This window comes from Dreissena polymorpha, chromosome 12 (assembly GCF_020536995.1).
Source record: "Dreissena polymorpha isolate Duluth1 chromosome 12, UMN_Dpol_1.0, whole genome shotgun sequence".
Lineage (NCBI taxonomy): Eukaryota > Metazoa > Mollusca > Bivalvia > Myida > Dreissenidae > Dreissena > Dreissena polymorpha.
In genome coordinates this window covers 11286808-11314747 of record NC_068366.1, presented here as the reverse complement: position 1 = coordinate 11314747, position 27940 = coordinate 11286808, and the positions used below count along the sequence as shown (strand labels likewise).

Here is a 27940-nt window from a genome sequence, read left to right as displayed (position 1 = left end):
ATGACATCATCATCAAAATGTAAGATCCTTTGGGTTTATGGACGTTTCGTGCCACTACCAGTTCGTGCCACTGATATTTGTGTTGAAAAGGGGTAGACGTTTCGTCCCACTGATAATATATAGGCGGATAGGTGTGAATAATGCCGTGTAGGTGTGAATGATATTGGGGTGTGTATAAATGTAGAAAATTACAACAATGTTGACAATTATAATTATAAATAACAAAAAAGTAAAATGATTTATCGTTAGTATACAAATATTTGTAAATAGTTTATTATATGCAATAAATAAAAAAACATAGTGTTGTTATTTTTTATGAATCATGTGTATGTGCTTGTAATAATAAAATAAAATTATTTATTGTTAGTATAAAAACATTTGTGCATATTTCATTATGTTTAATTGAATATAAAACATGAAATGCTGTTATTTTCTATGCTTCAATTGTATGTATTATATACATAAATATTAATATATTACATGAATGAACAATAATACAATTTAAAATGAAGTTGGTCTTTTTCTTTTAGGAAAAGCTTTTGCTTTACTATCGACTCACAAACTTTCAATTAGCGGTATGTGTCTTTACATAATTAGCAAACAATTAATTACCGACTCGGGCCTTTAATTTACCGGCACAGGCCTTTAATGGCAAATTAGTAACCAATTAGTAAACAACTCACCGCTTTAATTATTATAGAAACTGTGTAATTCACTGAAAGAGTAAATAAAGTCAGTTGAACACACAGTATATAATATGTGTGTTGTTCGTTGAATTCCCTATAGATGTAACGTCAGAGGTACCGGAGATAGTGGAGATCCCTATGGATGTTACGCCAGAAGTACCAGAGGCTACAAATGACATTTCTGTATTGTCAGACCTATCGATGGACTCAGATGAAGTAGAAGATAGGACCTTCAACGTAACCAATTGGGAGATCAATCAACCAAACGTCCCGCTCGACGTTTCATTAAGGGAACGTCCTCTGGATACGGTCATACCAGAGGACGGACCCGTAACGTATGAAGTTGTGACTGGTGGAACCAAAACCAGTTTGCCTCACATATGTGTGTGATGAAGGTAGCCTTGTTTGTCTTGTTGTGTACCAGGGTATCACAGAGGTTTCTGTCCCTACGGTATGCTACTAAAGGTGGTTTACGGAAAACCTTGCGCATCCTGTCCGATCTATATAGCACGTTTAGATGTTTGTGTACAATGCTGTGTACGTTGGGAAGAAGACTGGAAAACGTGACTACAAGAGGAACTCTGTCGTTTTGCGTTTGTTTTTTTTATTTTTCCAGTAAATCTGTGCGTGACAGTGCATCTACCTTCTGTAACTGGCCTTCTACGAATTTCCCGCTGTACCCGCGTCTTCTTAATTGTAATTTAAGGTCATTTCTATGTTTGTTGTAATCATCTTCCTGTTCGCATATTCTTCGTATCCGCAATCCAAGTCCATATGTTAAAGATCTTTTACTGCTAGGGGGTGGCATGAGTCTTTACGTATGTAGAGCTGTTTGTCCGTGGGCTTTACATATAGATCTGTGTAGATATGACCATTTCGCATCCGTACGGTTGTATCCAGAAAAACGATACTATGCGGACTATACCGAAGGTCTACTTCAATGTTTTCGTGTATGGAATTGGCATGTGCGGTAAAAGCCTCAAGTTCAGGCGCGGTACCTATCCATATTCCAAAACCATCATCTATAAACCTCTTATAAAATGCCGGTACTTTATCAGCTGTCATGAGTTTTTCGTCCCACTTCCGCATATAGCTACACGCAAAGTTTTTTCCCAGTTTTGAGCCGATCGCCAATCCATCTGTCTGTACGTAGTTGTTTTCATTTAGACTGAAATTGTTGTTTTCCAAAACTGTCGTGATTACGTCAATCATATCATCAGTTGAAGTGACTAGTGGGTTGGAGCGCGCGTTCAATGCTTCCATGCAAGCTTCTAACCCTTCTCTTTTGGGTATGGATGGATACAGTTTCCTGACGTCAAAACAAAATAGTAGACAATTGTCTTCCGGCATATATTTATGTTATGTATTGTTAATGTATTATATGAAGCATTTATATTGACTCTTAAACAATCTTGAAATAAAACAATGTTTTACCATTGAACAGATGTTACAATCAAAGGTGCGAAAGTTTCCTGTCATGATTCACACCTATACGGTATTATTCACACCTATCCCCCTATATATTATCAGTGGGACGAAAAGTCCAATGCCCTCCTACACAAATATCAGTGGCACGAACTGGTAGTGGCACGAAACGTCTTGGAGCACCCGATCCTTTGAACTCCAGTTATTTTATTCCTGATTAATCCTCTCACACATGAGGCATACATGTAAGATTCCTTGTAATGTTCACAGCGTTTATTTTAAATCGTTTACGTTCTCAAATTTCAGCAGGTATTTAATTATACGGGCAAAAGCCCGCGAAGCGGGCGTTGACCGTTCATACATATGGGAATTTAGACATAAAATTACATAGGAATACCACATATGGATACGTCTCAAAAAAATTTGCCACGCGACATATATTTTCGCGATGCTATTTATGGTTTATGGACGTTTCGTGCCACTACCAGTTCGTGCCACTGATATTTGTGTTGAAAAGGGATAGACGTTTCGTCCCACTGATAATACATGTATATAGGCGGATAGGTGTGAATAATGCTGTATAGGTGTGAATGATATTGGGGTGTATATAAATGTAGAAAATTACAACAATTTTGACAATTATAATTATAAATAACAAATAAAATGATTTATCGTTAGTATACTAATATTTGTAAATAGTGTAATATATGCGATAAACATAAAGCATAAAGTGTTTTATTTTTTATGAATCATGTGTATGTGCTTGTAATAATAAAATTTGCATAGTTCATTATGTTTAATAAATATAAAACATGAAATGCTGTTATTTTCTATGCTTCAATTGTATGTATTATATACATAAATAATAATATATAACATGAATGAACAATAATACAATTTAAAATAAAGTTGGTCTTTTTCTTTTAAGAAAAGCTTATGCTTTACTATCGACTCACAAACTTTCAATTAGCTGTATGTGTCTTTACGTAATTAGCAAACAATTAATTACCGAATCGGGCCTTTAATTTACCGACACGGGCCTTTAATGGCCAATTAGTAACCTATAAGTAAACAACTCACCGCTTTAATTATGATACAAACTGTGTAATTCACTGAAAGAGTAAATAAAGTAAGTTGAACACACAGTATATAATACCGCCAGAAGGTACGAACGAACAACGACGTTGAAGTTGTTTTTTTTACATATATAGAATAATAAAGCAATATATTATTTTCGATTGATAGTTATAATTGAAATATTATCTTATAAAATATAATATATCTGCCATTTTTTTTAATGTATGTATGCATTCACTTCTGATGTTTTAATATATTTATGTAATGTATTGTTAATGTATTATATGAAGCATTTGAATTGACTCTTAAACAATCTTGAAATAAAACTGTTGTTTTCCCATTGAACAGATGTTACAATCAAAGGTGCGAAAGTTTGATTTCACACCTATACGGTATTATTCACACCTATCTGCCTATATATTATCAGTGGGACGAAACGTCCAATGCCCTCCTACACTAATATCAGTGGCACGAACTGGTAGTGGCACGAAACGTCCAGCACCCCTATTTATGACCTTGAACAAATCAAAAACACTTTGACATATGCTAAATCACATGTAAATACATACCTCAGGAAAAGTTATATCAATGACATCATAATTGTGTAGCGAATCGCACTAAATATTCTCGCATTATTTGTTTTTCTTCGCAACCGTTCCAGAATTTAGTCATTACTAAATCATCTCCCCTGAATGCTCTTCTTCAGTGGGTATAAGCCGAAGACTGGTTCACTACATACAGTGACAGTCTTTACCAAACACAATTTAGGTGAACATAACCCGTCTTTAATATATTGCCGAATCTCAGATTTCTGACGAATTTATTTGCTTTGATCTTTTCGATATCTTATTGTTATTATTATCCTGACAAATTACAAACGCTTGTTAAAAAATTATTTGTTTTAAACATTATAGTTGGCATCTCTATTCTTCCAGTATTCTCGCGGTATTTTAATAACGACACCCTACTGTTTATTTGTCAGAATATGTGATGCATTTTCCATTCGCTCTCAGAAAGCATTCTATACATAGACGGTGACGTCACTTCGTTATTGTCAGTAAGACCGGTGTGTACACAATGTCTCAGAAAGAAGTTTTACGTGTGATCATGAGCAATATTCTGGCAAGTTGTCGTTGTTATCCACCAGAAACACATTTATTCACAAAATTTAAAGATATTCCGATCTAACTTTTTAGTCTTTTAGCTTTAATTTTTAACGTATTTACACCTCGTCTACTCGCACTTTACCGATATCCCCGAAAGGTTACATATCACTATAATAAGTTTAGGCCTAAAACCACAAAATCCGATACCGTTGGATTTTCGTACAACAATCTTACGTAAAAAATCTCCCAGATTCGAAATCAACAAAAAACAAGACATTTATAAATTGTCTGCATTATTGATCAAATTTTAAGATATTTGTTGGTTTTCCGTTTTTAGAAGGTGTTCTGTGAAGACAAGAGCTGGGCATCATACAACTTACAAGCCATTCTATCCAGCAAAACTGACAGTTTTGGTTTACAGAAATCAACAAAGGAGGGATTCCTGAACTATTAAATTTCCAAGCTATACACACAGTTATTATCTGTGGTGATCTTTATTGGTTCTGTTTGTTTACTTGGATGGAACATGTGTGAACTTATATAGAACTTTGAAAAGTCTATATATGTCTATCTATAAACAAAAATCAGCTATTGTATAATAAGATCAGATGTGCAAACAATGTCAAAGGGTTGTTAAATTAACAATTTGAAGGCAATTATGCTGAAAAAATATGAGAGTTCCCATGCAAATTTTGTCTGTATATCAACAAGTGTCTGCCGATAATTGTCAAACTAGTAATACAAAACTTACCACAAGTATGTAAAAGCACTAAGTACCTGTGATCTTTTTTAGTAAGATAGTGTAATTCTAAACAGTAGCAAATAGCTTGTTTAGTAAATGCATAATGCAATTAATATGATTTCCGTTCTATTGTGTAATTAATAGGTTGTTACTTGTTAATCCATGATATATGTTTTATGGCTAGTACAAAACCAGCAATGTTAATTTAGTAAAAGGTAATACAATAACACCACTTTGTAATTTCATATAGTTAATATTCTTGAAATGTAGGTTGATGACAGTGTTTTAGTTTTACTTATTTTGTAACTATTATTTTATGTGCAAATAAATGATGTGAAGTGTTTTGTATCTCCACACAATACCACATACCTTTTTATATATGTACTGTGTTATGTGTTATTTAAATGTTTAAATAAAAAAATATGGATGATATAACATGATGCATTCTAATATTTGCATTCAAATTGTAACTATAGAGCTAAGTGTATGCAGTTTAGACTGTGATTTTAGAATTGCTACAAAATGGCTAGTTTTTTTAGTGGCGACAAAATTTAAACTATTCAACAATAGTTTGGGAAAGAAAATTAGAAACCTGCAAGATACCTGTATTTATTAAATATTTTAATTGCGAATCAAGTATGTTGTTATGCTGTTACACATAATTATACATTGATAATAAATAAGAAGACAATTAGTGGTGTTAACATCACATGATTTTGATTATGTTAAATCAGTGTACTGTATGCTAAATGCAACTGCTTTAGCAAGCTGTCAAGTTGAATTGAGACATTCGATGAAACAAACTGTTTCCTGGGTAGGACCAGTACTTAGTGTCTATATGACATACCATGACGTCGAAAGAGTACAAGACCTGCTAAGTAGAACGAGAAATGTTTGACGTACAATTTCCACCGACCCTTGAGTGTTAGCCAATCAGAAGACACCTTACGTCTGTTGCTTTAAGAGATTTTTGACATTGAACATTATTATTATTATTATTTATACCGAATTATGCGACTATCGACCGCTTACTCATAGATATTGTGCGTATTTATTAAACATTATTATTATTATAATTTATACCAAATTATGCGACTATCGACCGCTAACTCATAGATATTGTGCGTATTTATTGACCTGGCGTGGCGGAATTAACCTCTGACTTATGCTAGTTATGGTAATCACAAAATACGACCAACGGGGAGTTTTTAATACATTATTTATCCCATTAATGCTTGGTAACTGGTTACCGTTGGGAATTTCCTACACAGTAATGCGCTGGACGGTCGTGATACTCCGCCCCGCATGATCATTTCATACACACAATATGCTTAATAATTTTAATTTTAAAAAGGTAACAATTGAATCTTCTTCAAATTTGTATATAATCTATTTTAATGCATTAAATACTTGAAACTTCTGTGTTGTTTTTTTGCCATTCTGATAATTTAATTCATTTTGTCCTCAACTAAAAAAGAGATTTTAAACATTTATTATGAATAAATCTGAAGGAAAAGCGGCTCAAGAGACTAGTGTTTTGATTGGCTGTTCAGAAAATGTGTACGTAGAAGTACAAACATGTATGTCGAAGTACAAATTGTACTTTGACGTACAAATATATACTTCGAAGTGTATTTTAAATTCATGTCGACGTACAATTATTGTACTTCGACGTACATTTCTCTTTTTAACGTGTAGGTCTTCTTGACTTTCAACCCAAATGGTACGCCATAGTATGTCTTTAGGGTTATCTAAAGAATGCCCCCACTTAAAGGATCAATACAGAGACCTCCCAGTGACTAAGCCAGTTAGCAGACACCCCATCCACTATACCACAGACACCGAACCAGCTATAAATTCCTGTGGCTAGAAAACAAAAAAAAAATAAGATGCTAGATCTTTAAGCTTGGAACATGTAACTCGTTTTAAGATTGATTTTTTTGGATGCATTACTCAATTATTGCAACAATTATCATATTTTGAACACAATCATGTCCATATATTTATTAAAAATACATGGTTATCAAAAAAACTTTAAAAGCTTTTGCCCGTAAATTAGGTAGCACCTATAATCATATTATATATTTATTTATGATTTTGATTTATTTACTATTTCGAAGATACAGTCTTGCAACGTGTTTAGTTAGTCTAAGTTACGTGTTTAGTGATTCTTACAAACAATAGACTGACATGAAAAGTGGCTTCTTTTGAAGCACAAACTGCATCCATGTATATATTACAGCTGGCCCGGTTTGATGGGGCCTGTTTTGATAATAATTAATTACCATTTTTCACTTCCGTGTTTATTATGTTTACCAACGCCATGATGGAAAAAGTCAGTTTCCCACAATGCTTAGAATAGAACGCATTCACACAGGTATTACCGACCGGTGTGAGTGACACAATTCATGAACGTTTTATCGAACGTTTAACTTGAACTTATTGAATTTTCCGCGCATGCGCACTGACTGTTTATCCATGCACTAATATCTACCATTCTATACTATTTATATCCGTTATTGTCAATACATTGTGTACACTAATGTGTGTACACTAATGTACACAAGGTCTTACTGACAAGTCCTAAACGTCATAGAAAATTTTGGTTCCCGTACTCTATGATTATTTCAGTTATAAAATTTGAAAGCTGATAACCACACAAACCGTATATAAGCGCTGATAACCACACAAACCCTAATAAAGCGTTAATTTTTTGTCGCGCTACTCGCGGCTTTATATGTGGGCAGTCCTAAACCGTCGCGCGAAATTAATTAACTTCAAACGGGAGAAAAGATAATTGTGACAAGGAAACAGCTTAATGTGCAGAGTTAAGAGGAAAAAAACGGATTTCAATTACTCTTTTGGTAAGCGATAAACGTTTTTTTAATTAATAACTCAGTTCTTCTGTTACGTCTAGCGTAACATCAGATTCCAACTTTCAGAACTGTTCCAGGGCTTAGCCGATCTTTACCATAAGTAAGTGCACATACTAAGGCACTAAGGTTACGGCGGTAACTGACAGCGGCTTTATTTGAACCAGAGGAATGCTTGAAAAATACTACAGAACTACTTACCAAAAATATTTTATTATGTCATACTGAATGACAGACAACTCTTTAATTAAATCGATACTTGCGGAACAATACGCGCACTAAGATTCTTTAAAAAGTATTGAGAACTGTAGATCACTGCACTGTAAATAATGACTTCATATTGCCCGATTGGTCGTTGTCGGCTCAGGTACTACTTAAATATACTATCAAGCGTAAAACAATGTAGTAGTTATGGTACGGAAAATGCGCTTAAAAGCATCCGGCCATACTCCTTGGAACTTTTTTATATATTTTCGTACCCCGGGTACTTTGAAGTATATGCATCGAATAGTGTCTGCCAGTGGTAACCATCTAGCGATGTATTCAGAAACATGCCATATATATCTGCTGTTTTACTTCTTATTTTTGGTTTGAGTGTTTACTAATATTTTCAATAGGTATATTTTGAATAAGATATATGTGACTTTCGGATGGACACGTAAGATTTTTAATTGCCGCATTTTAATTTGTATCTTGCAATATTTTATTGTGAAAGTATTGTGCCAATTTCGTGCGTATTGATATGTAAAAAGTTCTTTTCCGGTGTAAAAAAGTAAGCAAACCGAATGAAATCACGTTCTGTATCTCAGATCGCTGTTGTCGCGGTATTAATTATTCGTTTCAATTCAAATTGACGGTTTAAAGTTCTTTTTATTTGATTGTTATATTTAAAATGTATACGATTGAACTTTACCGGTACGTAAAAAAACAATGGAAAAGCGTATAATTTTATCGTCGCTAAGCGCGCGATGCGCGCTTTTAGGCGCCTTCGACGCCTTATACAGATATAGTCGCGCGAAAAATGATAAAATCGACTTTAAAATGCAAAAACAACCATTTTTTGAAATCCCCGTGAAAAAGTAGGGTAAAAACTTCGTTTTATAATATAAAACGAAGTTATGAACTGAAAACGATATCGAAACCAACCTGCTTGCTATCACATCCGTTTATTAATGAAATTCCATTTTGATGACGCTGTACCATGTGACCTATCACGTGACTAAATAGTTTCATTTGGTTGGTTAACGTCTAATGATATGCAGAACGACCCTATGAAACGTAAACAAAGTAGTATTTTAGTAGTAATGTCTTTTGTGTACGACGATTTGAGTAGCATTTGCAGGAACTCAGACGGTTTAATATTTTGGTTAAGGAATTTAAATTTATCGGGCGATTTTGGTAGACTTTGCTGTAAGTGTGCATCAGGAAAAGGAAGTCTAGTTCAAGATAAAAGTTACAGTAAAGACCAGCGTGTGTGGAGGTGTTCGAACAGGGCCTGTAACAAAAACACATCAATCAGAGAGGGTAGTTGGTTATGTGGCACACACCTAACCCTAGCTCAGGCAATAAAGCTTACCTACTAATGGGTTTACCAACTGCCCAGTGACTTTATAGCTCGCGAACTAGACATAACAGAGCATAGCCTGGTGGATTGGGAAAATTTCGCTCGAGAAGTTTGTCTTTGCGTGCTTGAAACAGACAGCGAGCAGATAGGTGGTCCGGGTTGTGTGGTAGAAATTGACGAGTCAAAGTTTGGAAAAAGAAAATACCACAGAGGTACAAGAGTAGATGGTGTGTGGGTATTCGGCGGCATTGAAAGCGACTCAAAACGGTGCTTTTTGAAATAGTGGAAGACAGGTCCGCGCAAAAATTAATTCCACTTATCAAAAAATACATAAAACCAGAAATTCAGATAATAAGTGACTGTTGGAAAGCCTACAGCTCATTGGAAAAAGAGGGTTATACGCATTTAACAGTTAACCATTCCAAAGAGTTCAAAAACCAGAAACCGGTGCCTGTACAAACCTTGTTGAAAGCACCTGGCACTCTGTAAAAAAAGCTTGCCAAAATCAGGCACGCAAAAGCAGCTATTCGACAGCTATTTGGTTGAATATGTAATCCGAAAAAAGTACCTGCAGGTTCCGGACAAATTTCACGCGTTCCTACGTTTAATAACACGCGTGTATAACTCATTAACTGTCAAAGTTGGCAGCCGCTCAAGCCGGTGTCAAGCGCAAATTATCAAAACGCAGACACCAGTCTCGATCTTTTTGATGACTAGGTAAGTAAAAGCCTTTTTATCCTTTATAGTTCCTTAGTATCGGGGGCTACCGCCCCAAACCCCCGCTTTGTCGATCAACTCGATAAAACGACATTGCGGTCGATTTTTGTTTATCCTATTCTTAGCAACGAAACGCGCACCTGCTAAATGTGTTTCGGGCATGCGCATTAGTGGTAAACAACTGCGTACCGGTAAAGTTCAATCTAGCCGTCATACGTTTATGAACTGTGATAATTGCTTTGTGATTTTAAAACCGTATCTACTGCATTATTTTATGAGAATCCTACATTTATTAAGTTGTAGAAGTTTATTTAATGAATTCTTAGCTTATATTAATGTGTGTTTAACTTTTGTTGAAATATTGATTGATATTCTTCACTAATTCAGTTACCTTCAAACTGGAACATCAGTTTCTGAAAAACTTTTAAAAGCAAATTGCGTTCAGGTTAAGTTTAATATTCTTTTATTTTCAAAATTGCTAGAAATACTGTGCATTAAATTCCACTTTCTTCCAAAGGGTATCCCTTATGTTGCAAAGCAAGTAGATCTAGCACCGGAACCCAAATATTTGCCTCAACCAGTTCTCCCGTCTACCCCAACTCACCCACCATTCTCCCCTTCTGTCAATCAACCTGTCATCTTTTCAAGTACCCACATTCCTAAAATCCCTTCTTTTTCAGGGGAAGATCCTTTTCTGAGAAAGGAAGGAAATCTTATAATATGAGTGGCGCCATGAAATAAGATGTTAACAGGGGTGTGATTTTTCCTCATTTCTGCCGATTTCCTTTCTTTCAATGCCAAACTAATTTTACAAATAGTTTTCAACTTTTCTGAATCTACATAGAAATGAAGAAATTAGTTGAACCCTGTAGTAGAGCATTTTCCTCCTCTGAGTTGGTTCGTAAATCACACCCCTGTGTTTGCTTCATGATAATGCATACTCGCCATCAGAAGTTCTACAATCAATAAGGAATTCTTAGCGTGGAACAGCATGCACGCTTGTATCAATTGGAGATTCGGCTTCTGTTGAAGGTATTTTTGATAACTGGATGTAAACTTTTCCGAACCTGCCATGAAGGCATTACAATGAAGGATTTTTTTTTATTCAACTCAAAAGACATGAAACTGTTACTTCTTATGATTGCAGATTAGAATCTATTCTTGAGGAGGTCTGCGAGGGTGGACATGTGCCATGTTCTGCCAAGAATGACCTTATGTACAAACGGCAATTTTCTGGGCTCCTGTCGGAGGTCCTTCCAGGCAGCACGAGGCTCAAGCTCGATTCTGGCAACAATGCAACTATTAAGAGACAAAAGACAAGTAGAAAAAGAAGTAAACTTTCGGAATCTCTAAAATCTTGTATCATTCAAATTTTTCTACAGACTCCAAACACGCAAAAACAAATTGCAGAGCATGAACAACGTCTAACCTCTCAAATTCTTGTTCAAGAAACTGACAGAGATATTGAAACGGATTGACTCTCAGCATCCTTCACAACCACAGATGCAGCAACAATGTTTGCCGTCTCAACAGATCATCCATTTTCCTTTAATTTCTCATGAGCATGGAACAGATATCAAGGCAGAGTATTTTGCAGATCATTTGATTTGTGACTCAAATCAAACTGACATTTTATTTCATTCTGTTCCTTGTATTGCTTTTATAATTCTATGGTGTCCACTGTTTCTCATTCATTATGCCCCTTTTCTAAGAAGAGGGGGTGTATTAATTTGCTGGATGTCAGTCGGTCTGTCTGTCGGTAGACCAGTTCGTTTCAGATCAATAAAATCGTCGAGGGATTGACCGATTCTCTTGATACTTTACATGTGAATTGGCCTTGGACAGTAGATGACCCCTATTGAAATTGGGGTCACTAGGTCGCGGTCACTGCCACAATAAGTGGGATAAATCGTTTCCGAATAATAACACATAAACGAATTGACTGATTGGCTGGATACTTCACATGTGCAATGGCGTTTGACAGTAGATGAAACCTATTGAAATTGAGGTCACTTGGTCAAAGGTCAAGGTCACTCTCACAAGTGTGAAAATAGTTTCCGATAAATAACTCGTCAACAAATTGACCCATCGGCTTGATACTTCACATGTGCATTGGCCTTATACAGTAGATGACCCATATTGAAATTGGGATCAAGTGGTAAAAGAACAAAGTCACTGTCACAATAAGTGTGAAAATTGTTTTTGATCAATTACTCGTCAATTAATTTACTGATTTGCTTGATGCGTCACATGTGCATTGACCTTGGACAGTAGATGACCCCTATTGAAATTGAAGTTACTAGTTCAAAGCCCTGTTTGGTTGGCATATGTCTCCAACCGCAGAACTCTTGTTTTATCAGTCTCTATCTAAAAGACCAGCCCTTTGTGACCTATCAACGTAAGGTATTGATTCGAATGTTGCTGTGACAAACGGTTATCATTTAGAAATTCTTGTTTTTTTTTTAAACTGTCATCTCTATTCCTGTGCTGAAATTTACATTGACACTGCCTGTTTTAGTTGTACCAGATACACAGGCTAGCCCATCTTGCGCTGTTTTCATGGGAAATAACCTCATTCGGCGACGTTAGTCTGTTATATCTTCGTTGTTTTTGCCTGATGCGTGGAAGATTGCTTTCAAAACACTTGTATGTAGTCTACCATCGTTTTCTCTACAAACGAACACAGTATTTAGGTAAATCCTTATGAACCTCTTTCAGCGGAATTGTGAGAGGGCTGAGTCACAATATGCAGAAAGTTGACACAGAAAATGTACGAGCAGGTGCGTCAACATGTTAAGAAGATAGTACAGTGCTGTTATATGTATGAATAATTCCCTTTACTCATCAAACTGTCTTTAAGTCAGCAAAATACATTTCTTTACGAGTTTTTTTCTTGATTTTGTATTCTAGACCCCGGAAAGATGCCTACATGCTTCCTCGTTTCGATGACACAGTTAGTCTACTGTGTGCTACACGTATTTTTCAAAGCTAGACCTTCAATCTGGGTGTTGGCAAGTCGAGATGGCAGAGGAGGTTAAGGCAAATACTGCATAATCACTGGGTGACCAGGGTTCTATAAATGAGAGCGTATTCCATTGGTCTTGTAAAGTCAGGTGCAACATTTCAACGTTTTATAGAAAAGTGTTTGAGCGATCTGCTCCTACATAAATGTTTTGCTTTTATAGATGACATCTTGGTATTTAAGATTGTTTTTAAACTCATTTGGAGCGACTGACTGCTGTATTCCAGAGACTAGAAACGATTGGTCTCAAATTAAAAGGTTCAACGTGTGAGTTTTTCAAAATCTTGAACACATCATACAGAACAAGGTATTGCCACAGACCCTGAGAAGACTTCTTCAATTTCTACTTGGCCCATTCCGGAAAATGTTACTCATTTGCGGTCATTTCTGAGTACTGCAGGTTTTTACTGGCGTTTCATCAAAGATAATTCTTAAATTGCCAAACCTTTAAACTTTCTCCTTGAAGGCCATGGTCCATCCAAAACTTACCAAGTCCAGCTTTGCTGTTAAATTTGTATATGTGTACATACATTATTTGTACAATGTCAAGAATTGTGAACTCTTTTTGTGCATTAATAGAAAAGATAAGCCATGCTTGTTACCATGGTTATATTAACATCTTCTATACAGATACAGAATATAGAGTATTTATATTCTGAAATCATTACATAGTTATTTCTGCCTGTGCAACAATTCTATTGTGCAAGCCTTGATCCAACCTGTTTGAGGATGACTTTCTATTTAATTTGGGAAATATCTTTCAGAAAAGTTGTTTGCAACTCCAAATAAATCCATATTTTGTTTACAATGTCTCATTTATTGTAAATATTGTACAATTATTGTACCCATTCTTTAATGAAATTGGTGAACATTTTTTTGTTCATTTAATACATTTAAAACAGCAATTATAACTATTTGCATTTGTCTATTTTATTAAAATAATATTAAATATGGGAATTCATTCTTTAAATTATAAACCATATGAGTATTGTTTCAAAATTGTGTTTTTATGAATTTTATACAATGTTTTTCTCTTCATTTGTTTCATTTTTATGAATTAAGGTCATGGAACATGGGAGACAACTCCTATAAAGATAAAATTTAGCTTAACATTAGTTACTCTCCTTCTTTTCATAATAATACATTTTACTTGTGTGTATCATTTATGTCTTAATTGTTATTCGAGGTTCAAGGTTTCTTTTGTTTAAAGTCCTATTGATCTTTAAGTTCGTACCATAAACGCAATTGTTGTAATGGCTGTAATTACAAAATATTTCCTCTTCTGGGAGTTAGTTATTTTAAGTTTAAGGTAGCGCACCCGGAAATGGCACCTATCCAAATATAATCTAATATTTTCTTAATCAGCATCATTTCACTGAACTTCATGCAAATTTTTAGGTAGGCTGTCCATGCTTTAAATAAAAAATATACTGATTTTTTTCAAAACCACCCCCACACTCGGCTTTTGTCCAGTTTATGTGCACCCCTGGGGTGTATGAAAGTTCCATAATTCATCCAGATGTCCAAATATAGGCATGCAGTTGGTGTGTACAGATGCAGAAAAGGTGTTTAAGGTTTAAACAAGATGAAAAAAGTTTTCTTTTACAGCCATTTATTTTTAATAACTTGTTATCTATGGAAGAGCGCTATGAAATGTAAGTGGTTTCAGGCCACGTAGACATTGGGTTTGTTAAAAACAAAGTGTCATAAAATTCAAAATAGTATCATTTAAGTAATATTTTTAACTTAGTTTTTTTATAGATAGACTATATACAGCAAAAATACCAAGAAATAGACAGATTAACCGTTTACTTTTTGAAATAAAAATAAAAATGCAACATGCATGGTTCGTATTTTCAGCAGTAAATCACCCAAGTAAGCCATAACGTTGTTTTAACTTTAATAATTGAAGAATGTGCATAAAAATTGCAAGATATCTAACAATAAACATAGCTTATATGCCATATTAAATCAAATGACGTTAGAAAAGAAATAAAACGCGTCGCAAAAAAAGTATACGTCGTCGGCAGGATTCGAACCTGCGCGGGAATATCCCAAAAGATTTCTAGTCTATCGCCTTAACCACTAGGCTACGGCACCTAATATTAGGCTCTTCAACCTTCGAAGAAATCGCGGGAAATCATTGAGGTGCGCTACTTTAAGTCAATTCTACTCAGCCCCAGCACAAGATTATGTCTTTAAAGTCTAATTCACCGCCTGGTCAACTCGACATGTCTTAAACCAACCCATCATCTTCTCGAATATGCTTCTGGCAAAGGTTTTCCGTTGAATTTATCTCGTCCTTTAATTTCAAAATAAAACGAAATACGTTAGCGCATGCGTTTTATTTGTATTCACATAATTCATGTTCGATCGTGATACATCGATTAGCTCCGTAATTCTCCGTTAGATATAATGCGTCTGCTGATCCAGAGTTTTCATGTGACGTCACTTCCAGTAGGAAGTGAAACGGCAGAAGTCAAATTGGCTTCAAGTTAAACGACCACAAAACGAGGGAAGCATTTTAAAGTCTGTGTTATTGTTAGCGAATCAAAGGGAGCACTTGGACCCCGTCCTAGTTGGCGAAAAAAGTAATGAAAAGCTTGAAATTGATTAATTGCATAATAAAGTGAATAAATATGCAAATAATATTGTGGAAACTGTATTCTTTCTTTGATTCGAATTTCGCACATTGCATTGCCGTAATGTTGTAAACAGCATGCAAATCATTTTGAACTTTGACCCAGCTTTGCGTGTCCTTGTTACAGCAGACATTGGTACAACACAAGCGATATACATTATATTACAATAGAGTTATATTAACACATTAGTTACAGTTTCTCATAGTTCCATCAATATTTTACCGATCTCTAACATATTTGGCGTGTAGGTACCTTGCATGGACCTCTACTTTTTGAGGTTTGAGGTCACTGGGGTCAATGTCAATGTCACCGAGGCTAATAATAGATTTTCTCAATGTCAAACAAGGGGAGCGCATCCATCGTTTTCAACGATACTTGTTTCCAACGCACCTTGTCACCTGTATTTTTCCGTAGTCTTTCAAGAAAGTGAATTGTGTGTGGTGTTAGGCTACGTTGTAAACAAATTTAAAATAATGTAGTTCCTTGTATATAACAACTTAACGTTATATTGATGTTATAAAACTTTCAGATTTGCAATTCAATATGAATAAAAGTGTAATTAATAACGCACGACTCTTTGTCACAGAACGATATTCTGATTTTTAAAAATAATTATTTGATCAGCGGTTATTTTTGGAACGCGGTGTTGTACACTGACCTTGGTTACACTACAGTCATTATCAAAGTACGACACTCATGAAAACTAATTTTGTTTAAACAAAAATGTTTACTGAATAAGAAGTGGGATAAATAACTTAAATAACTAATAAAGTGTTGATTAGAGATCAGGTGTATTATCCTGGCAGAAAAAACGAAAAATCACTCACCAAGGCTCGTGCTTTATGTTTTCTAAGCCTCGCATGATAAATCTGATCTATAATCAACACTAACCTATTATTCTCTATCTAATACTTTACCTTTTTTTCAATCATTTTTCAAAATCAATACAACCTGTGTTTATCCATTTATATAAGCACAGTGTTTCTTGTCGCACATTGCTACTGTCAAAGCCAGACCGTTTATGCTAAGAGTCTTTGTTTCTTTTTTTCAATTATTATATATGCTATGCCCGCTAAAAATGCCTTTTTATGGGAAAACGCGATTGGGCGGACGGCGGGATATATTTGTTCAGAGGATACCTTTTTCCAACATGGATGGATTTTCACAAAACTTGCCTTAGTAAGTGATCAGCAAGCTGAGGCGGAATATCGAACGCATGAACCAGGTGGTAGCCTTGTACCTAGCTTTTACTTCTGGCACAAACTTACATAATAAAGAGGGCAATGGTTTAAGTACCTTAAATTGTGCATCATCTAGTGTTATTTACTTAATAACATGTAAAAAAAATGTCTAAAACAGTATGTTGGTCAAACTAATCAAAAATGTAGTCAAAGAATTAATAGCCATACATTTGACATTAAACATTTACTGTTTTACTAACGTCTCAGAACATTTTAATTCTGCTGGACATAGCATTGGTGATTTTTCTTTTGTTCCTATTGAAAAAATACAAAATAACTGGAAACGCCTTTTAAAAGAAAGTTCTTGAATGCATTTCCTAGGAACTATAGCTCCCCTAGGTATAAATTATAAAGTTCTTTTCTAATTTTCTAATTTTTGAGGTAGTTTTTACTGGTTCACGTACATATTCGCATTCAAATGATACCATGAGAAATTCAAAACAACAGTGTTTTAAACGATTGTGCACAGGTGAAATAAATTTATTATATGCATGCCTTATTCGGGTTATTGCATTTTATTTATCAAACTTGGAAATGTTTTTAATCTGTTCCAGAAAAAAAGAACAGTCTTAAATTTTCTCCAACCGTTTGTTGAAGAACTTTTTGTATTCATATTTGATTCTGTTTGTTTTGAGTAAATCCTCACTTTTTATGACACGATTTCGTTGAAATATCAAAACTTATTCCAACCGTATACCAGACGGGCTGGTATTTGTGTTTGATACCTTTAGTTTTGAAAGGCGCATGTTTGCTCAGAGCCAAGTTCAAAACCTTATTAAATATTGAAGGTGTTTCGTTTGAATTAAATTTTTAAATACAATATATACTTGAATTTTAAAGTTCATTTTAAAACACTTTTCGATCGAAATGTTAAAATGATCTAGTATATGCTAATTCTTTAAGCACCTCATCTTTTTTCTTTTCGTTCGAAATAGAAACAAAGGAACAAAAGTATATGTTCACTAACTGTTAGATCTGTTCACTTATAAGCAGTTGTTATATATATCAACTAGTGTCAACTTTTAGCTCGTTATCGCACCAGCGGCCAGCTTTTTTATCCAACTTCTTCAGAAAGTTTATCTTGCAATTTTCTATATTGAGTTCGAATATGCGTCATGTGTCTCATAACTTAGGAACCATGTCAAATTATATATAAAAAAAACATTGTTATCAATCTTAAGACCCCATTTATGGGTCAATTTTGACGGAACTTGGTCAGAATGTTCATTTTGACAATATATAGAGCGAGTTCGATATTGGGTCTCGTTCGTCCAGATACTAGGTCACCATGTAAAATCGTCGAAAAATCTTGTTACTGTAACCACCACATACATGACTCAATTTTGATAAAACTTGGTTAGAATGTTTATCCTGACCATTTCTCGGTTTAACTTGAATCTGGGCCACGTGCATCCCAAAACTATGGTACCAGGTTGAATGGTATAAAAACATTGTAACTACTCTATATGCCACGTTTATGACTCAGTCTTGATATAACATTTTTTTATAATGGAAATCCTTTAATATATAAGCCGAGTTTGATAATGGGTCACGTGCGTTCTTAAACTGTGTGAAAAACCGTGTTACCTTATAACGATAGATGCTTAATTTATTACTCAATCTTGATTAAACGTGGTCAGAATGTTTATCTTTAAAATATAAAGGCTGAGTTAGAACCTGGGTAACGTACTTCCTCACACTAGGTAAAAAAATAAAAATCTTAGGATAACCTTGCTATCCCTTTAGAGGCCACATTTATAACAGAATCTTGACGAAACTTTGTCACAATATTTATCCTGACCCTGTGTTTGCCGAGTTTGAATGCGGGTTACATGCATACATGCCAGAAGGTCAAATCTTTGGACAACCTGGTTATAACTTTACAGGCCACATGTATGACTCAATCGAAATGAAACTTAGTCTGAATGTTTATCTTTACCTCTAATTCGAGCTTTAATCTGGGTCAAGTGCGTCCGAAAACTAGGTTAAACGGTTACATTTTTGAAAACATTGTTCCTACTACAGACGTCACATTTATGTCTCTATTTTTATGAAGCTTGGTCAGAATGTCATTACAATAAATAGGATTATTTCGAGTCTGGGTCACATTAGTATTAGTTATTAATCTAGGTACCAAGTGAAGTTTTGACAAAAGGTTTTGCTGTACTCAGGTTGGCGTTTTGGCCAAAATGGCTTGTTATTACTTCTAATACTAACAGTAATTTGCGTATCATTGTTATATTTAGCCCGTCAAGTATCGTTTCTATTAGTATTATTATTGTTATTATTATTTTTATCATTTATTTTTTAATATTATTGTTGTTGCTCTTCTTCTTTTTCGTCTTCTTCTTTTTTATGGACGAATTAAGTAATGTATAATTATTGGTAATTAAGTCAAGCTCGGCGTTGGTCAAAATTCACTGAACGTCTGTTGGACGTTTTTTGTTGTGAGTCTTTTTCTTCTGCCGGACAACGCATGATATGTATGAAAGGTGAAGGCTTGGCATATTCAAATAATGATTACTATGCATATATTATAAGACCCAAACTCGACTTTTTTGTATTTCAGTCAAAAGCTTGATTCACATTGTTTTGTCCATAATGGCTGGAGAAGTGGCCAGTTTATGTGAAAATCGAATTATAAACCAACCACGAGAAAATGGAGTGCGAAGTATGTTCATTGTCTTTTCACTTGTCACTACCGATGCAATCCATTCAAACACATGTGCACATATAATATTAGTATCCAAACCAATGTTGGTATAATAGAATAACCGGTTACTGTCTGATCTTTTTGTAATATATCAGGCAAGGCTTAGAATAATATAACGGCGGTGCTTGCCGAGCCGCTATTTTAGTCGTGCCGAGCCTGATATATTACAAAAAGATCAGGTAAGAACATGTTTTTCTGTTGATCATACCTCTACTTCCCCGATTTTAAAGAAATAATGAAAAAATCGCTAAAAAAAACTGCAGTTTTAGCAGGAAAGAATATGACTTTTGTCGTTTGACGTGTTAATAATGACGTCATGAGCACGCGCGCTTAATATTTGTAAAAAATAAATAAAATATATTACATCTTTGTATCAAATTGTTTTTGTTGTTGATTCTGATTCTATTTTACTAAAGATGAAAAGTTTATAGTTGATTCCGAGTAATATGACCATCCTCCACACATGACTGATATAATAACTTAATGCGGTGGTATGATAAAATATATTCTTGTGATTGCTAGTGCCGATGATCGATTTGACTTATGAGCGGCAGAAAAGGACTTACGAAAGGGAAAAACGCCTGCAAGTGGAGAGAATTCTGATGCTACATTCACTCAGTGGCAATCATCGTTGCACATTTGCCATTCAGATCATAGAACAGGGTATATTGTTTTGATTAAACGACTGTACATTTTTTTCAATTTTGTTTGAAAAAGGTAAAATCGTCATACCAAGTTTTGTCGCAATGTCACGCAACATGTATTGGTGACAAAAAGTGATGATGCTTTTTTATAATGCATATTGTATGGTAGTCATAGTTTTATTAGATTGTTTGGTTGTGTATATTTTTCAGATTCATATATTCATTTCATAATCATTTGATACATCGGGTATAGATTAACAGTTTAAGAAACCTCTCAAACAAGAAAAAACAGAGACAAGTAATATGTTGTTATTATTGAGTTTGTTTAGTGGATCATAAACATGAACACCTTCGAAAAAGGATTGAAACATTATTTACAAATGCATTTAATAATTCCTCAAACGTGACGCTTCGATTAATGTCTTTATTTATTTAGTGGGCAACCTTCACGAGCAGTCCATGGTTTCTGAATTCGAAAGCCATGCCTCTCCTCTTCCTAAACCAGACGACCTGTATCAATTTCGACTAGAACTTGAAACAGAACTCTATCATTTGAACACAGGTATGGTTTACTAGCTATGGTTTGAATTTATATTCGCATGATTTATAAAAATTGAATTTGTATTTTAAAGCGTTCGTCCATTTAAGTTTTTTTATAGTAAAACAATAAAATTTAAACTTACATTTCATATTTTCTTTCAATGGTATATGTTTCCATCAAATAAAAAGTCCGTAAGAGCAAAGCACACACATTTTAGTTTAAATTAGGATCGGTCGGTAAATATATTATAATAATAGCAACTATGGAACTAATATTGAAACGTTATATAAGATAATAGTTGACACTGGAAACTATTAAATCATTCGGCAGACGTAACTTAATTGTTAAACATACATGTTTAGTCATGTTTATGTTAAAAAATATAATAAAACTGGTGTTTTTTCTTTCTTATAACAATTGTTAAGACAGACTCTGTTATGACGTCGAAAATCGCATTTTGTAACGTAACTAAATGGGACGAGTGTTTAAACACAAATGCATGTATAACTTATATATATATAATCAAAGACGATGTTGCGAAAATCACGAAGAAACCGAAAGTATTGGGAAGATGTGCATGCTGGCTTTACATTGATGCCACTCCGATTAAAACCCGTTCAGTTTAGCCGTGTTTATAACTCGTTAAACATTCCCTGCTTGTTTATTATAGATTAATAACACAACAAACTGTTTATTTGGCGCTCCTAGCGTTTAAAATGTTGTAATCTTGACAAAAAGTACTAATGCATTTTTTATGAGGAAAACGTTGTGTTTATGAATATAATGATATTCAAATGACCGTCGGTCGAACCCTCTACGCCTGCAAAGATGGTTGCTTAAGGGGAAATACATCATTGCTTCTGATGTAAGATACAGCGTCAGGCAGATATAAAGTATGCTTGTCATCAGCACTAAAATAATTGAATTGTCAACGATATCTGCTAAATGGAATCCCATTTACTGACGGATGAACAAAAAAGGGCACACTTGGAAAGCAAAAAAATATTCTAGATCAATTTCCACATTATGATTCACGGTCTTACGCTTAGTGCGTCAGGTGTGATGAGACATTGGTTCAGCTGTTTGAGCCGCATAGAAAGATTGAAAACATATTATGGGCAAACACGCTTGGCAAAATAACTTTTCATTGTACAAGTACGAGTGTCAAGGAAGTAATGTGTGCCATATTCGTTAGGTAAATCCGTAAATGCAATGTTTTACAAGTGTAACATTTTTGGAAAACTCAAGAAATCATAAAACAAAGACCCGCTACATTTTTGGCAAATTTCATATTGCAGCATGGCAAATCATCATCACACGAGGCGCATATGGTACAATATATTTTAACAAAGGAAAAAAACCTGTTGTATCCACTCACCCTCCATGTTCGACTGACTCGTGTTACTTTTCTTCATTCACTTGGCTCAAAAACACTTATCAAGTCAAAAGTTTGTCCAGCACAGAATGTTTTTGAAGCAGAGTTTTTATGAGAGTTTATATAGAATAATTACTGTACAGTAATCGCAAATGGAAAGTATCATATGTACGGTTTACGTTTAGTAATGTACTATCAAGTTTTACATTCGCATAAAATAATACCGATCGATGAATATTAAATGAAATGCAAGTCGGTAATCTTTAATTTTACTTTCACTTCTTCGTAATAGTATGTTCGTATTTACTGTAAGAATGTGTTCAATTGTAAAATAATTGGTATTGGTTTGTTAAGTACATATTGAAGAAGTATGAACATGTAAATAACAATGGAAAGTTGTATATTGCTATTGTTTGTAAATGTAAGCGTTGCAATATTAGAGACATATTCATAATTGAATGAATGTGTGTCTCATTCATAAATTAACATTTTTATGATTATGATAATTATTATTAGTATTATTATTGTCATTATTATTATTATTATTATTATAATTAATCGTCGATTACGTTTAAATTTATTAGTTTATGCACGGTATGAAAAATAGATTATTTAGAAACGAAACATTGTATAAATACATAAAACAAATGGAAAAGTATGCCATACAAAACCGGTTTTCTCAGATCCTTGATCAATTATGTATTTGATTTAGTTAACATTAAATGGATATGTCATGAAAAAAATAATACTATTTTTAATCGTGTTTTTAGTTCGGATATTAGCAACTAACGTTTTTAAGGAGCGTGTCGCTGCGTCCATTTCTACAGAATCAGGTAAAAACTTTACCTCCGTACCTTTTTACACATAATTACGGAATTATGTATGATACGCAAGTTCGAAATGATGTTACGCGCTTTTTCACAGATTTGTAATGTTTGATTATAATTATTACCTAATGCCTTAAGTTTTATTCTCCAATCGTCCTCTAGTAAAATGTTCCACTGGGCCAAACATTGTCAGACATTGGTATTGGTAAAACATTCTCATGAAAAACGTGACCTTAGTGTCTTAAACAGTTATGGTTTAAACTGTCCCTCTTCGGTCAAACGAGGCTACGACAAAAAAATATTGTTTTATGAAACCGCAATGCGCTGCGGATTCGTGTGTTTGTTTTGTCTTTGCCATTTAAAAAATATTCAAATTATATCACAGTTGGACAAATGCGATGAATGCTTAACGTATTCCTTAATAGCACATTGAAGCTAAACATTATCTCTTCTGAAACAGCAACGTCGATTTCAGCATGCTTAGTTGTGCCTTTTTGTTTGGTTTGAGCCCCATACCGCTATAACCGGAGAGAAGTGGACTATTGTTTTGCCATGGTAACGCTCGTGTTTTTTTATACACAAACATTAATATTTTGAGGGTGATTTATTTGGGGGTTTTTTCCCACTTATCTCATGAATAATGTGAGCTTTATTCCAGTTCGGAACATTTCAAATCGCATTGGTGTGCACTGTGTTTTTTTCCAGTTGTTATCACTGTTGAAGATTTCCTGGATAAAATGGAAGTCATACGGGACCGGTTAAGTCGGAAAATGCAAGCGATGAGTGTTGGGCGAAACTAGTTGAAGGTAAGCATTTGCTGGTTCTTTAGTGTACTTGCAGTAGTTCTGAATTTCTCTCATATTTGAACATAACAGTAAAAATACAGATAATTTTAGTTAATAGTTCCAACATATTATTTTTTTAACTTCCTAAAATCTTCAATATGGATGCGTATTTTTTCCACATATAATTACACATTAGTCGTTATACACATGTCACTTCTTCGTTTATAATGACATGTTTATAACTATCAATGCGGTTTGCCTTTAGATAATCAATTCTGAAGTTTTTCTTTTATTTTTGTTTATAAATGAGCCTTAGTGGAGGCTAAGGTATTTAATGGTCTCTTGCCTTGTCTTGCAGCATACGGCGATATACTGGAATGTGTTGATGATGTCTTCATTGATGTAATTATACAGAGACATGCCACTGAAGTGCAGCAAATTTATACCAAATGCACATCTATCTTTTAAAACAATACTGTTTTATTGCTCCCGACCATGACGAATTCCTTGTGCTTGTTTTCATTCTCTGAATATGTACATCTCTGCTCGATTGACATGCGTTAACTTTTTAAAATCATATTATGATTTATATTTATGCTTACGTATTTTCTTTCGTTTTGTTACTATGTAGTATGTTATCGAATTCATAATTATTTGGCAACATTTTGTTTAATGGCAATGGCACGGTAAGATCTGTAGCAATTCTCGAATGCATTGCTAACATAATTATATAACGGTGTTACAATTTCGATTGTTTGGACATTATACATCTTCACTATGTTAACGATTCATGAATTGTATTAATCACATAGCTAAAGCAACTATTATCATTTACAACCTCCGACGAGATTGTACAATTTTGTCAGTCCTTTTAGACATTATTTTACTTTATTATTTTTTGATGACATTGTTTCCCTAATTCAATTAAACTACCACTTTATTAACACATCGTGCTATTGGTTAGGTGAAAGCGTGTGTTAGGTTACCGTGTAAATGTATGACTTGTGTCATTAATTGTCTTTTGCTTTGGATTTACAGAGCGTAAATCCAAAATAACATAACTGTATTATTGTACATAGGATTTTATTTGTTTTCTTAAATAGTTTTGATGTTAAATGCCTTTTGTAATTTTTATACTTTTTGTATGTTTTATACGTCGTGTTTTACCATTTGAGATTTTGTTTATCTCTGAGGCAATGCAATCCTTATTATATTGAATGTATGGACTTTAGTTGTAAGTTCATGCTAATCTTATTTCCAGAATTGCACATTCCCTCAGTATTTGTATATGTGAAATTCAGTGAGGTAGTTGGATAGTCATGTGCCTTAAGAAATTGTATTGATGTAAATGAGGTTGAGAGTATTCAAAATGCTGTCACCTTGTACATGTTTTTATATACGATAAATAATATACTTAGAAATTAAAACCAGATTGAAATATTACACCAAATATGTATTAATTATACATATCTACCAAACTATATTTTACTTTTAGAATTTGTGCCATTGATATTTTATAACGTTTTCTATGTACATAAAGTTGTATTCTTAAATTTGCCGTTATTATGTACCCCACCTCCTTTGAAGAAGCTGTGGTATATTGAATTGCAACTGTCCGTCGGTCGGTTGATAGGTCGGTCCGTTGACCGCTTGTTTCCTCGCTATATCTAGTGAATTCTTTGACCAAGTATAATGCTAATTTACATATTAGTTACGTGGAAAGAAAGCATAAATCCTATTGATTTTTAGGTAAACTGGCAAAATAAAATGTCATAGGGACTTGTAACACGAAATTCGTTACCGCACAAGATCTTGAGGATGATTTTACCTACCAGCTTTAACATTATTATAGTCTTTACTTGGGTGGAAAAAATAGGCCAATAAAGTTTGAAGTTATGAAGTAAACTGTGAAGGTCACACGGACTTGTAGTATGATATTGGTGTCCGCATAATATCTAGAGAACGCTCTGACCTATGATCACACAAAGTGATTTGGTGCTTCATTGGGAGTATTGTGTAATCCAATCGAAAATTACAATTTCATAAAATAATCTATTATCTCATTTTTATCTTTAACTTATTTAATAATTTTAATTAATCCTAATTAACATAGTTTTAATTAATTTCAATTCACAAATTTTTAATAGTTATTGTATAATTTTTGAAGCGCTTAATTTTATGTAAGGAATTGTGCACTTTATTTTCTGATAACAATATATAAAATTGATAGCAGTTTTACGCACTTGCGTTAAGCCCCTTTTTCCCAGAGCACTACTCATTTTTGTAGGCACATTTTCCATTTTGAAGTTCACATCGTGCATTTAATTTATGAAGTTATAGAAATATGTAATACATAAACAGATAATAAATAAAAAATAGAATCAATAAACAAATGAACAAAAATATGGAAAAGAAAAACAACAGCAAAAAAATATTTCTCTGTCGGACTAAATCACCCGCATGGGTTATACAGGTACCCTTCATCCCGGAGTTTTACCTGTGTGCACTTTTACTATGAATGAATCAAACAAACCAAACAAAAGTCGGTCATAGGGCAAAGAGTTATACATTCCTATACAAATACTTTTCCATGTTGGGAATGACGGAAAGTAGTACGGAGAATCGGAAAATTCCGTGACTTTTATATATATATATATATATATATATATATTCCACAAATAATATTTGTGCATGCCAATATTTATGTTGTTTTGATATATTATACAGAGCTGTTCTGATATTATTTCAAAGTATAAAATGGGCTTTTTTACACCGACTTAGTTATTTACGTCCCTCACGCACCAGAGAGCATTAGCGCTTAACGCTCATTGAACTAGAAAAATGATAGAAATAATATTTGTAAATTAAGGAATATGATATTGAGACAGACAATCGAAGGACGGACAGAGCTATTAATTATTAAGAATTTAATAATTTGTTATACGACAATGCATGAAGATCCTGTTACACACAACGTAAAATGGATAAAATGAAAAATCTAATTGCGCGCGGAAATATACAAAACAGAACGTATGGCAACCGTCAATGTCACATGCACAGGTGGTTAGCGTGTAGCTATGATATTAACATCATTTTGAATGATAAATAATCATATTATAACGAACAATAAACTTTTCTAAAAAAAATGCACTATCAAATATATATATAACAAGGTATCCAACTCAAAATCACCCGAAAACGGGGTGCATCGCCTTGAACAGCCATACCTTCATCAATTGTGCAGCGTTTTTCACGATCTTGGTCTTATTCAACGCAGAAATGAATTTTCTTTCTAGAAATGTATATAACTTGTTATATTTATACAAACGCTGAGTCATCTTTTAAGAAATAATACGATACACAACTCGCGTAACCCAGTTGACACCGATCAGAGAGTATTAATGAATGAAAGCTTCAGTTGTAAAGACACACCTTCGCATTGGACCAATGAAATCACTCGTGTGTTTAAAATGTCGGTTAGTTGAAATGTATGTAAACAAAGGTTTTAAACGGCGCTGGATAGTTAGTTTTGATGCATAATGTAACGTCAAGAACGGTAAGAATGTTTTTTCATACGTTTTATTGAATTATGGTATCGAGGTCCGTGAACTTTGCAGGGAAAATGCCCTTTACTCCGTGAAGATTTAACTCATTAATACTCTCTGATTTTTCGTTATAATATGATTATCTATCATTCAAAATGATAATTTCACTAATTAATATCATAGCCACACGCTAACCATAAGTGGTCACATGGGCTTGTTAAATGAAAACTTCTTCCACACAACATCTAAAGAATTCTTCGGTTTATACAAATAAGTATGTTGGTTAGTCTTTACGCTGAGTAATCTCTAATGATGTTCAAATCAAGTAATCAAATATCAAGGTTAACTTTTTGGCAGTTCTCAATGATACGTCGTTCTTCCGACGCTGTCCGAAGTCAGTCTCCAGTTTGCTCGT

General features: G+C 34.0%; 1 protein-coding gene across 1 annotated transcript; it reads left to right on the top strand.

Moving 5' to 3' along the window:
• LOC127853890 (uncharacterized) lies at positions 1-26615 on the top strand. Its single transcript, XM_052388691.1, has 9 exons — positions 1-19; positions 787-923; positions 7954-8012; positions 11338-11510; positions 20331-20471; positions 20889-21014; positions 23139-23201; positions 23901-24001; positions 24339-26615. Exons 1-8 carry the CDS (start codon positions 1-3, stop codon positions 23993-23995), a joined length of 813 nt encoding a protein of 270 aa, XP_052244651.1. The 3' UTR covers positions 23996-24001; positions 24339-26615.
• The last annotated feature ends 1325 nt before the right edge of the window (positions 26616-27940 follow it).